General features: G+C 46.7%; 2 protein-coding genes across 4 annotated transcripts in view; one reads left to right on the forward strand and one right to left on the reverse strand.

The window, feature by feature from the left end:
- The window catches only part of LOC123594974 (MAP7 domain-containing protein 3-like), a 46,571-nt gene extending 35,990 nt beyond the window's left edge, over window positions 1-10,581 (reverse strand). The window contains exon 1 of the mRNA XM_045472048.1: window positions 10,472-10,581. The gene's annotated coding sequence lies outside the window, so the exon portion shown is untranslated. The remainder of the gene's footprint in view (window positions 1-10,471) is intronic.
- The window catches only part of LOC123594977 (adhesion G-protein coupled receptor G4-like), a 40,733-nt gene continuing 23,814 nt past the window's right edge, over window positions 383-17,301 (forward strand). Inside the window, exons 1-5 of one of the 3 annotated variants that reach the window (XM_045472061.1) lie at window positions 383-518; window positions 678-735; window positions 1,088-1,182; window positions 1,270-1,352; window positions 3,947-4,054. In XM_045472061.1, the coding sequence (XP_045328017.1) occupies window positions 3,995-4,054 (60 nt within the window). In that variant the 5' untranslated portion in view covers window positions 383-518; window positions 678-735; window positions 1,088-1,182; window positions 1,270-1,352; window positions 3,947-3,994. The remainder of the gene's footprint in view (window positions 519-677; window positions 736-1,087; window positions 1,183-1,269; window positions 1,353-3,946; window positions 4,055-17,301) is intronic. The other 2 variants (XM_045472063.1, XM_045472062.1) reach the window with 2 other exon arrangements.

Consider the following 17,301-nt stretch of genomic DNA (forward strand, 5'->3'; position numbering starts at 1 on the left):
ACCTGCATCTGCTAGAATGTGTTTTCAACGATCAGAAGTTTTTAGTACGATTGTAATAAATCACCTGCAGCAAGCTCACAGCTCCTAGTTGAGGGGATCCATTTACTCTTGTAATAATTGTTCTTGGCACAGTCAATAATAATAATGATAATGATAATGATAAAACGGCTGACGTCACCAGGGGCTTTGCATTATCTCATTGACGTCTGACAAAAGGTCAATGAGGTATTCGTTGTGATCCCCATTCACAACTAAGTAAGCTGAGGCTCAGGGAGCAGTTTACCCAGAGTCCCACAGCTCCCCCTGACTTTCCCAGCCCTTGATCACTACCCGGTCCCGCCTCCTCCCTTGGCCTCCCGGATGCGCCAGTACCGGAAGCAGGAGGTGCGCGGGTGCACGCTGGCCAGTGGACGTGCCCATTTCCAGCTAGAGGAAGAGTCGCTCCTCGCCAGCCCCCCACCGACCCCGCCCGAAACGAGTGTAGGAGCCTCTCCTCGGGGAACTGATCGACCAGTTTGGTAGGCTAGTTGCCTGTAGGGGGAGAGATTACCCCGGGAAAACATTTTCCCTGGTTCACAACAAAAAACGTTTGCTGGGCGCGGGCGGAGGGGGAGACAGACTGTAGGAGGACAGGTGACTAATTAAGGAGAAGAATTTTTGATTATCTGTTGTTTCAGCTTATCAGAGCAATTGCTTCCCTCTGTTAACATGGATAATTAAGAACTGACTGTGTAGGTAAGTGATTCAAACCTTCCTCGCTCACATGAAGTTCTCTTCAGTAATACACAAGCATGCACAGAATTATTCACTGGAAGGGATGGACATCCTTCCAGTGTTTGCTGTCAAATATAATCTTGTCCAACTTCCATTAAATTATCGATTAGGTGGAGAGCTCCCTTAAACAAGAGCATCTATCTGTCATCGATCTCTCATCTGTTAGGTACATAGTTCTGTAAGTTGAACAAAATATTCACAATAGTAATGTTACCCTTGCCCCACCTCTCCCCACCCTTTTGACTTCTTTAGGTTCTTTAGGCTAAGAATACAGGCTAAGGCTTATATAACATTTTATGCTGTCTCCCTGTAGTTCTTGATAAGGCAGAGAATAAGAAACAAGGCCGTTTGGAAAATGTGAACAGGAAATAGTTAAACACAAGCACAGAATGCTGTTGCAATGAGGAAGTGAGTCGGGGACTAAAGGAAACTTTGTTCAGAGGGTCATCAAAAAAAGAAAAAGGCCTACTTTTTTTTTTTTTTTTTTTTTTTAAGGAGCCTTGCCTCATGCCTCGGCCCCATGTACCAAGCGTGGACGACCAGCAGAATTTTCCGCTGTTTCCTGAAATAAGCCCAAGGTATACTGACCACAGGTTGCCCTCCTGGGGTTGAGATTAGATCCATATTTCATGAAACCCCCCCCCCAGCTGTCTAGCCTAGTTTTAGCATGTTTTAGATACTCAATAAATATTGAGTGAGTCAAAATGTAATCAGGTTCCAGGCTTCAAGAATCAAGTTGCTTTTTTCTTGTTAAACAGCAAAAGAAATGAGAAACTATAGAGACTTGATTTCAGAGTGTGAAGGGAGGCTGTAAAGATAGTAAATGTTCTCATCTCATTTGATATGAATCATAACTGTAATAACGCAGCCAGCCCGGCATGGGCAGTTCTGGTTACAAGCCACCTTCCAATCCAGCTGACGGAAACAACTGTTTAATTAAAAAGAGAAAACTGCGCGCGCGTGTGTGCGTGTGCGTGTGTGCGTGTGTGTGTGTGTGTGTGTGTGTGTGTGTGTGTGTGTGTGTTTAATCCAGAGAAGCTAGAATTGGGAAGAACTTTTAGTACTGAAAAGAACTTTTAGAATTAGGACAGTTCTTACTACCAGCAGTCTGTGCTCCCTTACAAGGTGTGGTGTTTGAGAACTTCCCAGAGACACCCCTTTGTCTCTCTGGCTCCCCAAGGCCTTCCTCCTACAGCACGTGACAGCTACTTAAAACCCCCAGCGGGGAGGTAAGATCTGGTCTCTTGATGGCCTCTGTTAAAAATCGCGCATTTGGGAAGAAGAGGGTAGAAACCACCTGAAATCTTGGCAGGTAGCAATTATTATGTGTCAGGCATAATGCTGGTAAATACGCATATGAAAAGATGCTTGACCCCATTAGTCATGAGGGAAATGCAAATTAAAGCCACAGTGAGATACCACCGCATACCGGATCGGGATGGTTCAAATAGAAACAAAGCAAAAACAAAACTGATACTATCAAAATGCTGGCAAGGATGCAGGCTATTTGCACCTCTCCTACATTGCTGGTGAGAGGAGAAATCTTCAAGGACAGCAGGATGAAAATGTGTACTAATTTGGTCTCTTGTCTAGAATGGACTTTTTCTTGTCCAGGGTGAAAGAAAGTATTGTTATAAGCAGGGTCCTGACCGGGGCAATAGCTAAAAACAGTAGTGACCACGTGTCATGTAGTGACTAAATCATTCCAGAATGAAATGAACTCTGGAGAAACACTTAAGTTCCTGGTCTCAGCCTGAAGCCTGGTCCAAAGGTGGGGAGTTTATTTGACATTCTTTCTATTAGAATTACATACTTTAGAAACCTACTTTTTTTTTTTTAAAGATTTTATTTTTAAGTAATCTCTACACAGAACAAGGGGCTCAAACCCACAACCCCTGAGATTAAGAGTCGCATGCTGTACCAACTGAGCCCGCCAGGTGCCCCTCTGGAGAATACATGTCTCCTTTCAATTTTAAGAAATTGATCACTTTTGTAGATTGTTTTTAGTAGGGAGGACTTTGTGAAATTGGCGGGGCAGGGTGGGGGGGGTAGGAAGAGGGAGAGAGAGACAGAGGGAGAGACCTTGTGACCATTTGGTGTAATTCTCCTCCTTTTGCAGAGCCTCTGGGAGCCAGGTCGAATTCAATGGTCCCTCTAATGACTGCATCATGCAGCCTTTTAAGTCCTCAGGTTTATGTACAGATTTACCGAGTTCCAAATTAGTCACGACAATCTGAGCTTCCTGGGATTGGTGACCCTTGGAAACCATCTCCTGATAAGGGGATGCACGTGGTCCCAGGATTTACTGTACCTTTCTCAATCAATACTAATTACTTCCCCACATTAATGGCTTCTGCTTTCAGCAAGAATAGGGCACCTCCCCAGGTCTGCCATTTCCCTGACAACTATGAATTACAGTCAAGGTTACGCTCTTATCTCCACCTGACTCAAATCACCCTCCTGGCTCGTGAGCTCTGGGCAGCTTTCTAGACAGAGGTTGCCATGGTTCTGTTTGCCTGACTACCTGCCAATTTGGTTAATGTAGGTAAATAAACTTCTGCTGTCTTTTACCTCTAGAGGGGACCTGTCTGGAGTTAATTGAAATAGAGAACACCAAATAATCTGAATAAATATACATTGTGTTACACAGGGCAACTAAATCAAGCTGAAGGGTAATCCAAAGCGATGACTACGGTACATAAGCAAGAGTCTGTGTTGTTATTACATGCCTGAATTGTTCATGTGAAGGTCATTTTTTTGGACTAGAAAAATGACCGATGATTGTACAATCAATGGGATTGCCAGCTGGTTGATTTCATTCCGGTTAGTTTGGCCGAATACCATCGACCAGAAAACAATCCATCTGACTGGGATCATTTCTAATTGCTCTGACAGAATTGATTGAGGACTTTTTCACCCATGGAAACAGACTTGTTTTTGTATGGTTTTGATATTTAGGAACTTGGAGCCCTTTCCCTCTATAAATGATTCGAAGGTTCCATTCTGTTTCTTAGATGAGACACACATCTGCCCAAAGGCTGCAAGTTGATAATATGTCACCTATTACTTATATAATTAAATCAGTAAACACTCTGGAGATGACCTTCCTCTTTGTTCCAAGTCCTGCATCCTCTTGAGGGTGACTTTCATATCTATATCTCTCTCCATCTAGAACACTCTGACTCCCAGCATCTCCCAGCACTTACAGGGGCCTATTCAGATGAGGAGCCCTAAAGCTGACCCGAAGCTTCATGAGCTGCTTCACCTTTATGGTAAAAAGGTGAGCACCTTTTTAGGAGCACCTATCTTAGTTTGGAGTTGTTAAATCATTAACATGTCAATTTTATTAATATCTTCCTCCCCTAGTAGACTGTGTTCTGTGAGATCAGGGACCATGTCTAACTTTGCCAATCATGAAATCTTTCGTGTTTAGTGTGGTGCCCGAGATGGGATAGGTGCTCGATAAATATTTCTTTGCCTAGCACAGTGCCTGACAGGGTTCAGTGTTGGGCTGAATGGAACAGATAGAAGCCCTACCCTTCCCTCACTTTCTGTAGGCAGAATGCCAACCTCCAAATAGTCAATGTAAGCAAAGCTGTCTGGGATAACTTATGAAAGGGAGGAACGGAGAAGGAAGCAAATGGTTTGCTTGGGGTGGGCCTAGACTGGCTTAGACCGGGAAGCTGGGGGTGTTAGTGTGAGTGGTGCTGGCACTGCCATACTTTAGTGCCTCCCATTCCCCCTCTAAGCGTCGTGGGGGATGGGCAGGAGGCTGCGCATAACAGCAAACTGAAGGGAAAAGGTGCAGGAAATCAGAAAGCAGTCAGCGAACATCATTAGAATGAGCCAGTAATAATCATGATAACAGTCATTTACCACGTTTTAGGCCCTGAGCTCCATACTTTCCCATACATTATCTCATATCTTGCTCACAATGAGTCTGTGAGAGAGATATTATCTCCATTTCATGCTGTGGAAACTAGGACTCACGTTGGTACAGAACTTGGCAGTGTTCCCATGGAAGTCCAAGGCACTCCAACCCTGCTCTTTCTGAGTTCTGAGGCAGAATTCCCTTTCAACCTGTGTACTATTAGCTGGAAGAAGAGTCTAGAAACAGGCAGAGCCTCCTGTGAGTGGGGGTCAAAGCACTTCCAGGGTGCACCTTGGTCAGTTGCTAGAGAGCCAGACAGAAGAAGGGATTTATTGGCCACTGGGCAGGGGACCTGTGGGAGCAGGATTTGGCTTGAGCCATGACTAGGTTGGAAGTAGGGTGGGACCAGGAAGGATGAGACCAATGACGATGAAAGGTGAACATCCAGCACCTAGGAGAGCTCCAGGTTCGCTTCTCCTGGGTGGGGCAAAGCTGGACCTGGCAATGCTATTGGCCCTCTCTTTTGCCCACGGAGCTCCCCCAGGTCAAGCCATCTATTCATCGGTGTGACTGGGTGGCACGCACTGCCTGCGGGCAGCTCACAACACTTGTGAGCTGCGTGTTAAGCAGAGGAGATGTATGCCAGACTTCTAGGTTGTAGCCCAGCTACGTCCCAGAACCCAGACCCTGCCCTGAATTCTTGAGCAGTGGAAACAGCAGTGACAGCTGTGAAAACAAGCAGCCTTGCTCATCTTGGCATTGACTTATAGAGCACATCGCCATTATAGAGGGAATCAGTAACATCTGTCTTTCCTGGCCCTTATTTAACTTATTCTACTTAGGAAGCCTCTCCCTGTTCCCACTCTGTAACTACTGTAAATGATGCAAAAGAGCAGCAAGAGACAGAGACACAAAGAGTGAGGGAGAATTAATTTACCACTGGGTGAAATGAAAATGTACTGAAGTGTAATGGAATTTCATTAACTTCGGAAATGATGATGAATGCTGTCCAAATAATTCTTACTAATGCATAATTCACAGCTGAAAATAGAGCCAAACTCTCCTAAAAAGCACATCCATTTATGCCCCCAAATTAATTTGGTGTGTTATTCAGGATGGTTGACAGGATAAAAGATCTACTATGAAATGTAATCATCTATTAAGATTGGGAATCTATGAGTCTTTCTAGTTTAGTAGATGAGGGTAGCTGATAACAAGTGGCATCTTGAGAGGCAGACACCCACAGTCCTCATTCTCATAATTTGAATCTCCCCAAAGACATAATTTCAGACATAACCACGGAGAAGTTAGGATGAGCTTTGAGATCTCCATAGCAACCACGACCCAGTTCATATATATATCCCAAAAGGAAATTAAAATCCCTTTCAACAGATTCAAATGGGGTCAGGAAAAGACCCATACCTTTTCTGACTGGCAATGTTTTTACATTATATGTTTATATAATATATAAATTATATAGATCATATATTATATACATTTACATATAATTAGGTGGAAAGGTTTAAAAATTACTTTCCCATTTTGTGCAATACTGTCTTTCCTACTCCACAAACTCTCAGCGACATTTATCACTTAATGTCTCAAGATATAATAATCCCTTCATTAAAACCCACTTAGGCTTTTTGTATACTCAGGGGAGTGGTAATGGGGGAGAGACCTTTTCACCTTTAGATCTGACACAAACCCCCACTGTGGTTGGCAGAGAGACTCTATTATTAAGTAGGAGGGTAGCTATTGGCTCAGCTTCTACCAATGGGAATATGTAATCAGAGGCCAGTCAACACCCTACAGTGGAGGCATCCTGGCTCTTACCCCTGATTGGTCCCTTCAGCCAATTAGAGAGAACCTTGGTCAGACATGTGAATAGTAATGTTAGGGATGACTTCAGGAATCCTCTGAATTCCTTCCCCAGGGCGGATTGTACTGTGTGGAGGTGGAGGTGTCATGGGGGGAGCATTGCCTTCCAAGGCGACCTCTATTTGTCTAAATGGCCAGACCTTATGATTTGAGGTGCTGGGGTGGTAAACAAGCACACTGGCTGCTGATACAGGGGATATGATGCAGGGGGAGGCAGCCCTTGGGAAGAATCCACCAATGGGAAGCCTTAGTTGCAGGACCATCAACACCCAACAATGGAGGCATCATGGCCCCTCCCCACCATGGATCCCTCCGCCACTCAGAGAGTACCCTGTTGCTGACATATGAATAGTGATATCAGGGATGACAAATGCTACCCGTGCAGGTCTTTTACCAAAGATGAGGTCTAGTTGGTGGAAATGGGACTACTACCTTCCAAGACCACCCCTATTCCTCTTAATGGCTTGACCCTATGATTTGGAAAGCATCTGGTGGTGAGGAGCACATTGGTTGCTGATAGTGTTGGTGACAAAGTAGAAGGGCAGCCAATAGGCCAGCTTCCACCAATGGTAGACCTTAGTTTTCTGGGTCATCATCACGTCACAAAGGAGGCATCATGCCTCCACACCCCCTCCCCTGTGGCGCCAAGAGCCCCTCAGGGAGCACCTTGTGCTCACCTGTGAATAGTGATGTCAGGGATGACTTCTGCCACCCTGCATTGCCTCCCCTAGAGCAGGATTCAGTGTGTGAGTTCACTGTGATAGGGGGAACCCTACCTTCCAGGGCCATCCTGACCCTTTAACAGTCCTGCCCTGTACTATGGGTGGTGATGTGACAAGCCAGCACATTGGCTGCTTCTACTGAGGATGTGATCGAGAAGGAGGCAGCCATTGGCCAGCTTCCACCAATGGGAGTCCTTCATTTCCTAGGTCATCAACACATCACAAAGGAGGCATCATGGCTCCTCCCCACCCCTCCCCTTGGGTCCCTGAACCACTCAGGGAGCACTTTGTGCTGACGTGTGCATAGTGCTATCAGGGATGACTTCTGCCACCCTACGTTGCATCCCCTAGAGCAGGATTTAGTGTTGGAGTTCGAAATGTTTTACAGGGAACACTATTTTGAGGGCCATCCAGATTACTCTTAAGAGTCCTCCCCTGTACTATGGGTGCTGAGGTGGGAATCAAGCACATTGGCTGCTTCTGCTGAGGATGTGATTGAGAAGGAGGCAGCCATTGGCCAACTTCCACCAATGGGAGTCCTTCATTTCCTAGGTCATCAACACATCACAAAGGAGGCGTCATGGCTCCCCCCTGCCCCATGAGCCACTCAGGGAGCACCTTGTGCTGACGTGTGAATAGTGATGTCAGGGATTTCTGCCACCCTGTATTGCTTCCCCTAGAGTCGGATTTAGTGTGTGAGTTCGAAATGTTATACAGGGAACAATATTTCGAGGGCCATCCAGATTCCTCTTAACCGTCCTGCCCTATACTATGGGTGCTGTGGTGAGAATCAAGCACACTGGGTGCTTCTACTGAGGATGTGATTGAGAAGGAGGCAGCCATTGGCCAATTCCACCAATGGGAGTCCTTAGTTTCCTAAGTCACCAACACGTCACAAAGGAGGCATCATGGCTCCACCCCCCCTCCCCTGTGTGTCCCAGAGCCCCTCAATGAGCACCTTGTGCTGATGTTTGAATAGCGATGTCAGGGATTTCTGCCACCCTGCATTTCCTCCCCTAGAGCAGGATTCAGTGTGTGAGTTCTCTGTGATAGGGTGAACGCTACCTTCTAGGGCCATCCTGAACTCTTAACAGTCCTGCACTGTACTATGGGTGCTGATGTGACAAGCCAGCACATTGGCTGCTTCTACTGAGGATCTGATTAAGAAGGAGGCAGCCATTGGCCAGCTTCCACCAGTGGCAGTCCTTAGTTTTCTTGGTCATCAACACAGCACAAAGGAGGCCCTTGGCTCCTCCCCCATCTTGGGTCCCAGAGGCCCTCAGGGAGCACCTTGTGCTGACGTGTAAATAGTGATGTCAGGAATGACTTCTGCCACCCTGCATTACCTTCCCCAGAGCAGGATTCAGTGTGTGAGTTCGAAATACTATAGGGGGAACACTACTTTCGAGGGCAATCCCTATTCCTCTTAACAGTCCTCCCCTATACTATGGGTGCTGAGGTGGGAATCAAGCAGGTTGGCTGCTTCTACTCAGGATGTGATTGAGAAGGAGGCAGCCATTGGCCAGCTTCCACCAATGGGAGTCCTTAGTTTCCTAGGTCATCAACACGTCACAAAGGAGGCATCATAGTTCCGCCCCTGCCCCCTCCGCCCCCCGCCCCCCATGGCTCCGTGAGCCACTCAGGGAGCACCTTGTGCTGATGTGTGAATAGTGATGTCAGGGATGACTTCTGCCACCCTGCATTGCCTCCCCTAGAGCAGGATTCAGTGTGTGAGCTCTCTGTGGTAGGGGGAACCCTACCTTCTAGGGCCATCCCGATCCTCTTAACAGTCCTGCCTGTACTATGGGTGGTGATGTGACAAGCCAGCACATTGGCTGTTTCTATTGAGGATGTGATTGAGAAGGAGGCAGCCATTGGCCAGCTTCCACCAATGGGAGTCCCTAGTTTTCTAGGTCATCAAGACGTCACAAAGGAGGCATCATGGCTCCTCCCCACCCCTCCCCTTGGGCCCCTGAACCACTCAGGAAGCACTTTGTGCTGACGTGTGCATAGTGCTATCAGGGATGACTTCTGCCACCCTACGTTGCATCCCCTAGAGCAGGATTTAGTGTTGGAGTTCGAAATGTTTTACAGGGAACACTATTTCGAGGGCCATCCAGACTCCTCTTAACCGTCCTCCCCTATACTGTGGGTGCCCGAGGTGGGAATCAAGCACGATGGCTCTTGTACCGAGGATGTGTTAAGAAGGAGGCAGCCATTGGCCAGCTTCCACCAATGGGAGTCCTTAGTTTGTTAGGTCATCAACGCCTCACAGTGGAAGCATCATGGCTCCTTCCTCCCATGGGTTCCTGATCCACTCTGAGAGTACCTTGTGCTGACACATGAATGTAATGTCAGGGAACGTATCTCTCCCTCTGAAAACCTTCCCTGGCAGCACAGGTGCAAATAAAAAGGGCCATTATTAACTAGGAGCTTCCTGAAGTCTTTCTTGCCCTGGTACCTCTATGTAGTTTCCTTTTTCCTATTCTGTGGTGTCACAGACTTCTTACATCACAGTAACCAGGTAACCCTTGTTAAAGACACTTATCTCTGTTCCCATACCTAGGGATTTAGATGTAGTCACATTGAGATGCATCATTTACCTTATTCAACACATTTTCTAAGGCATATCTCAGCTTTTCACACTTTAGGGCCTGTGTAAACTGCTGAGCCTTTGCAATGGAGCCCAGTCCTGCTCCTTTGGGGGCGTTCAGGACCCCATGTGGCTTGCTAAGTCCCCTCCAGCCCCATTCAATCCCCAAGGCTCCTCCCCACCATGTGTGCTCTAGGCACGAAGGTATCAGTGCTCACCCTGGCCCGAAATATTGTTAGTTCATCCCCCCTCATACAAGTGCCACTTTCCCTTCCAAGCCCAGGCCCACCGTCTCGTTTGAAACCCTCTCTCCCCTAGTTTAAATGCTCCCTTTTGCTGCTAGTTTGTCCTGAGACCCAGTGTCAGAACTGGATCTTTACCTGGCTTCTGGACTAGCTTAACTGCTCAGTACCCTTATCCGTTGGCCCTCTATGTATTTCTTTAAGATTCTTTTAGATTACTATATTGAATGAGTCCTTGTAAGCTATCTCCAGTTCATTTTGGCACAAATAGGCTAAATGAATCAAGAGATAGTAAAGAAATAGTCTTCTTCAGAGAGTTTCACCTCTAAGCCCTAGCTCGGTGATCACTCTTACTTGTTCTGTGTGTCTCATCCACCCCACCTCCCATTACCTTGTTCTTCTGACTGGACTGCTTGCGTGGTGGGTGAATGCACATTGGTAATCCTCCGTATCGGAGCCTCGCCATGAAGGTGGGTTTCCGATGTCTTCACCTAGGCTCTTCTCTGGTGTCTGAGCTGTCCCAGGCAGTAAGCCTGTATATATACCCAGGCCCCACCCAGACTGCCCTATTTTGTGCTCATCAACCCACTATGACCCGGCCTGAACTATGACATAGGTAGACCAGGACTAGGTGATACCTGAATATATTTCAATGATCAAATATTTTTCAAGGTAGAAGAAACAAATTTATGTATAAGCACAAAGACCTACATAACAACGTTATCACAAAATTGTTCAGAATTCTAGATTCACAATCCCACCTCTCCTTTTGTTCATAAAAAGCATGACTAGGCCCCCCCCCCGGGTCCTGCTGTACGAGCTCCTCCTCCGAGATCCTCATCAGAGGCCCATGGCTTATTTTGGTCTTTCGTCAGACCCAGCAGCCACGCCTGCTTTAACATCCCCCTGGTTTAAGAGCTGTAACAGCAGCAGGTAAACATGTGGAAACTTCAGCGAGGCTAGTTCTAACTAAACTTCAGAGCTCTTCATGCTTTGTATTAAAAAAAAAAAAAAATGCTCACCACCTTTTGGCCCGTTACCTACCTCTCGTAAGGTTGCTGCAACGCTATGAACCCGGCCTCCTTCCTTTGCCTGAGAAAGGAAACCCCATAACGGTTGGCTTCTGTTAAACAAGCAGACAAAAAACAGCAAGCACCTATCCATACGCTGCCCAGACCTTGTAGAGGCTCCCTTGAGGAACGCTGATTCAACTACGTTCGTTAATTGTTCATCCGTGAGAAACAAAAACCCAAACTGACAAGCTGGATATGCTCTCACAGGCTTAAATTTACTCTTAAAATGGAAACTTATCACAGAAATTAAATCAGCTCAGATGGCCTCATTGGTCGTCTGCACCTAGATTTACCAAATGCCAAAAGATAAAGGTGTCAAAACGTGCCGTACCAGCTAACGGCACCATCTTGGTTAAAGTGTCAAGTGGGTCATTGACACGACCCAAAGCCTGGAGGGCCTTTTGAACACCTCCAAATAGGCTTTATACAAATGTCTCCTCAATGGGCTATAAATATGCCCGGTTATTGTTTGTTTTCAGGGTGGTTAAAGCGTTTCCTCTCAGAGAGTGCAGCCCTGTATTAGCGGGCTAGGGCTGCTGTGATGGAGTACCACAGATTGGGTAGCTTGGATGACAGAAATGGGTCGGTCTCATGGCTGTAGAGGCACGACATCCGAAATCAAGATGAAGGCAGGGTTGGTTTCTTCTTCTTCTTTACTTACTTATTGATTGATTGATTTAAGGAAGCTCTACGCCCAACATGGGGCTCGAACCCACCACCCTGAGATCAAGGGTCCCGGGCTCTACTCACTGAGGCAGCCCGGTACCCCAGGTTGCTTTCTTCTGAAGCTGTAAGGGAAGGGTCTGTTCCAGGCCTCTCTCCTTGACTTGTAGATGGCTGCCTTTCCCTGTGTTTCTTCGCATTAGTTTCCCTGTCTGTGTCTGAATTTCTCCTTTTTGTAAGGACACTATAGTCATATTGGATTAGGGCCTACCCTGATGACCTCATCTTAACTGAACCAGTTGTATCTGCAAAGGTCCTGTCTCCAAAGAAAATCACATTCTGAGGTCCTGGGGGCGAGGACTTCAACATATGAATTTGGGGGCACACGATTCAACACATAACAGGCCCTAAATGTGGCAAAAATATAATCTTGATTTCATTTTTTTTCCCAGTCTGGGGCATTCCAACTTATCTCTCTAGCGACAGAGAAACTCATTTACCGGCACTGTTATTAAGGAGCTCTGTAAACGTCTCTCTTTTACCCAGAACACTGTCCTTATCATCCAGAGTCCTCATGAAAAGTAAAGAGAATAAATGGAACTCCGATTGTAGAACTAACAAAGCTCTCGGAAACCTTAAAACTTTCTATAGCTTAAAGTATTACCGCTAGCTTTCATGTCTGTAAGGTCAACCCCTCTCAGTCTGGCGAGTTATCTCATGAATTAGTAAGGATTAATGAGGGGGTGCCCTGGTGGCTCAGTCGGCTAAGCATCTGACTGTTGGTTTCAGCTCAGATCATGATCTCAAGGTTCGTGAGTTTGAGCCCCGTGTCAGGCTCTCCGCTGACTGTGGAGCCTGCTTGGGATCCTGTCTCTCCCTCTCTCTCCTCCTTCCCCGCCCGCTCGCTATCTCAAAAATAACTAAATAAACTTTAAAAAGTGATTAGTGAAATAATAAGCCCTAAGTGTTTGGGAAATTCACCCCTTGTCCCCCCCCCCCCCCGCCCCAACCTTAGATTCTACCCTTATTATAAGCAGGTATGATTAACTCATGCGAGACATTCATACCATCCCTCCGGCTTTATCGCCAACAGGTGCAAGCCACATTTCCAAATATCTACCCAAACAGCCTCTGCATGCTCTGCAAGCTGGGTATTTTGTCTTCTGGAAAAGGCTGGAGAAAAACTGCTCTTGAGCCTTCACAGAAGGGACCTTATCGGCTACCGTTAACAGCTGTCATAGCAGTAGAGCTCCAAGGTATTGATCCCTGAGTTCATGATTTCCACCTTAAAAGATGTATGTCACTTCATCCTGATTCGCAGACATCCATTCCACCTGGAGATCGTAAGCCTGGGATTCTTAGGAATCCTCCAGAAGCTGCTGACTTCAGAGGTGGGCAGCTTCTGCCCAAGACGACAGAACAAGATTCATTTTCTGATTCTTCAGCACTCATTTTGTTCCTTCATTCTTCTACGCATCTTGCTTATTATTCTATTTTGATGCCCTCTAGAACACTAATGTGACATCCCTCGTCTCCATCCGATTATTTTTGCCTCCTCAGGTCTCCTTCTACCTCTTAAGAAAAACACCAAACCGTCTTATGTGTTTTTTTCTGTAACCACTGCCCTGAATTGAACTGACTGCTGGCTCTGTTACCCCCTACCTATCCCTGCTGACAAAAATTTAATAGCTGTTCTTTTCAACACCTCAGGAGGTAGATTCCCTTTTACAGGTCCCTTCTGGTACTTGTTTCCTTCCCAGTGTGAACCCCGACCGGCAGTCTTATAAAAACTGGACCTTGGCCTCACATCAACAAAACGCTGCTGCTGAAGCCCTTATAATCTTATCCGCAAGTCCTAGTCAATCAAGAGTGGGCCCTGATATTGAGGATCTTCTGGTTGCAATGGTCTGTCCTCTTCAAAAGTTCCTGCTTTGCACGGACTGTTTAACTCCACTAAAGGGACTTGTCTACCTCGAGAGACACAAATTGGCTTATTCCTATAGTGGTAAATAGTAGTTTTATTGCTAATATAATCTGTGCTTCACTAGAGTCCTACTTCTTATGCAGCTATCAGCCTGATACCTTGAGAAAGACACCGAGAAGCCTCCCAAACGAGGCAAAGATAGGTTATTCAAGAGAACTCGCAAGAGGGATAATTGATTCCCTTGTTACGCCTACACGTGCAGCTGCAGTTCCATAATGGGGGTAACGCAGCCCGACAGGTGGCCCCAAACTTGTCTCTGCCACTCGTAGAAGTCATAAATGACACACTTCTGCTCTGGAAGCCCAACAAAGTCGTCTAGATTCATTAGCTAGTGTTGTCACAGACAGTTGCCTAGCCCTTGATTCCCTCCTAGCCAGCCAAGGGAGAGTTTGTGCTACAGCAAATATTACTTGTTACACTCATGTCGATAATAATACAGAGCAAGCGGAAGAGTTTGCGACTAAGCTGAAGGAAAAAGCCACCTGCTTGTCTAGAACGGACTTGATTGGATCCTGGGACATGATTTTGTTCGCTGGGTTTCCTAGTCTAGGCCCCTGACTTTAAGACCTGCTACTGATACTTGTTTCTGGTAATGGCTTGTGTTACGTTGGCCGATGCAAACCTCCCCGTCTTTCTAGATTGACCTCTTCCTGTGCGGTCACTTGCATATCAGAGAATGCAACAGTTCACCCTGCAGCAAGCAGGAGGGACTAACCCCCGCCCGGCTACAGACTGTGTTTTCTAAACAACCATCTTGATGGCTAGTAGGGAAATCTGGGTATCATGGGGTAATGTCCTGTAGCTGGACTTCATGTGTCCTTGGCCAAAGGGGAAAGAAAGGAAGCAGCCCCTGTCACCCAGGAAGCGGTCTGAGGCTCGCAGCTGAGCCGGAGTACAAGCTGGCTTGGTACGCACAGGTAGACTCTGTTATTCTCCTGTTGGGCATGAACAATCTTACGGAACATCAGTGTTTGCCAAGGTTACCCTAAGACCAGGATGAGTAAGATCGAAGAAGGCTGCTTCATAATTTTGTCTAAGTGCAGACAAAACCAAGATCACGGTGTAACCCACAAAATGCCAAACATCTCCCTCTCCTGGCTACTGTGAGTGACTGCTGCCTCTCTATGAATCACAGTACCGGTGTCTCTCCTCATCCTCAGTTCTGCTTTCCACAGTTTGTTACCCATGGTCAACTACAGTCTAGAGGCACGTGATCCCTCCTGACGAATCCTGACAAGATCAGTAGCCCCCAACACCGGGTAGCAACGCCTACATCGTTTACCTCACTGCGTCTCATCACTAGGCATTTAATTATCTCACGTCATCACAAGAAGAAGGGTGAGGGGCCCCTGGGTGGCTCAGTCGGTCGAACGTCCGCCTCCTGATTGCAGCTCAGGTCACGATCTCACGGTTCGCGGGTTTGAGCCCCGCATCGGGCTCTGTGCTGGCAGCACGGAACCTGCTCGGGATTCTCTCTCTCTTCCCCTCTCTCTGCTCCTCCCCCACTTGTGCTCGCTCGCTCTCTCAAAACAAAGAAATAAACATTTCTAAAAAAAAAATTATAAAAGATTTGGTGGCCACTTAGGGAAAGGGTATAGTCTTACAGATGCCCCCAAACTCAACTGAGTTGTATCTTTTCGTTAACTAAGCCTGTCTCCCACTTCCCTGTGCCCCAGGCTCCTTTGAATTCTGGCCTACCTATATCCCCGGGGTGGTCTGAGCAAGCCTCGGCTCTCCTGGAAATCCTACTACCACTGTTAAGTCCCAAGGATTCCAGCACTGGGCCCCCACTGGGATTAGGAGAGCTTATAAAACAGATCCCCGAGGCCTTCCTCATTCCTCCTGCCATGGAAGGAGAAGATGGCCATCTATGAACCATAAGGTGGGCCCTCCCCAGACATTGAACTGGCCGGTGTCTTCATCTTGGACTTCCCAGTTTCTCGAACTGTGATAAACAAATGTCTGTTGTTTATAAGTCACCCAGTCTGTGGTATTTTGTTACAGCAGCCCCAAAAGAAGGAGGGACAGGATATTTACACAGACTCTAAGTATTTTTCCACACATCACTGACGAATTCCAAGTGGAGAAATTATAACTTTCCAGTGGAGGAAACTGGCAAATGCCATCTTAACCAAGTTATCAAAGTTAACATTCTCAGTAACGGGACAGAGTGACATCCTGTGTGTCCTGATGCGATGTCCCTCGGGCACAACAGCACTTCTGCGCTATTCCTGCCAAAAACACATAGCCTGAACTCTGAGGAAAGATTAGACAGACCCAAATTGAAGGGCATTCAGTGAAATAGCACGCGCATACACTTCAAAAAAATGTCGATGTAATGAAAGTCAACGTAAGGCTGAGGAATATTTCCAGATTAAAGGAGACTAAAAAATAATGGCAGCGAAAGCAGCTTGTCATCCTAGATTGCTCCCGGATCAGAGGGGGAGACCATGAAAGATGGCATTAGTGAGACGGTTGGCTAAATGTGAACGTGGACCATATAGGAGGTAATATTACCTCAAGGTAAATTGCCCAATTTTGATAATTATACCGTGGTTATGTAAGAAGCCATTGTTACTCTCAGGAAAATGCCAGCCGAGGTGTTCAGGGTAAAGGGGCACCATGGCTGCAATTTACTCTTAAGTATTTCAGAAATAAACGTAAAAAGGGATGTGGCAAATGTGGCAAAATGTTAACAACCGATTTTTCTGACAACTCTTCTGCAAGGTTGATGTTATTTTGAAGTCACAAGTTTTGAAACACTCTGCACGGGTTGCCTCCCCATTTCTCCAGGGTAAAGCCAAAGTTCTGGAAATGGCCCACCAGAGCGTGTGTGATTTGGCCCTCCATTATGTCCCTTGCTTCTTTGCTCTTTGTTGTCCCCTTGGCTCGCTCTGCTCCTGGCACGCTGACCACAGCGCTGTTGCTGGAACACCTGCACGTCAACTTTGTGAGGGGGGACAGGTCATCTGTTTGGGTCACTGCTGAAGCCCCAGCATCTTACAACCGCCAAGCGTTCTTGACTAAACGAATACTGTTGAGCTTGAAAAGCAAGGTGCAGGAGAAAAGCGAATAAGAGCCAATACTTATAAATTTATTATGTGCCATGCAGTGCTTTACAGATATGATCTCGTCTATACCATAAAAACACTAGACATGGACACCCCCGTCATCGTCATCATCACCATGTTGCCCACACGTGTGGCAAACGTACGAAGGTAGGGTGGGAATGAGAGCCAGCAGGGAGTCAGCTGGATGGTAGCGTGTAAGGTAGCAAGTCCCCAACACAGATGATTTCTTCCCCGAGCAGCGGATCCTGAACTCAATAGCTGGTTTGCGGGTGGGGGCCGTGTTGTATGGAAATTTCCAGAGAAATTTCCAGTTGAGAAATTGGCCTGGTGGGATGCTCACCCCAGGAAGGGAAGAGGGGATGGTGACAACGGGGACCTTCACCAGAGTAAAGGTCTCTTCCAGTGTCAGAAACGGGGACAGAGTCTCATA

This window comes from Leopardus geoffroyi, chromosome X, assembly GCF_018350155.1.
Source record: "Leopardus geoffroyi isolate Oge1 chromosome X, O.geoffroyi_Oge1_pat1.0, whole genome shotgun sequence".
Classification (NCBI taxonomy): Eukaryota; Metazoa; Chordata; class Mammalia; order Carnivora; family Felidae; genus Leopardus; species Leopardus geoffroyi.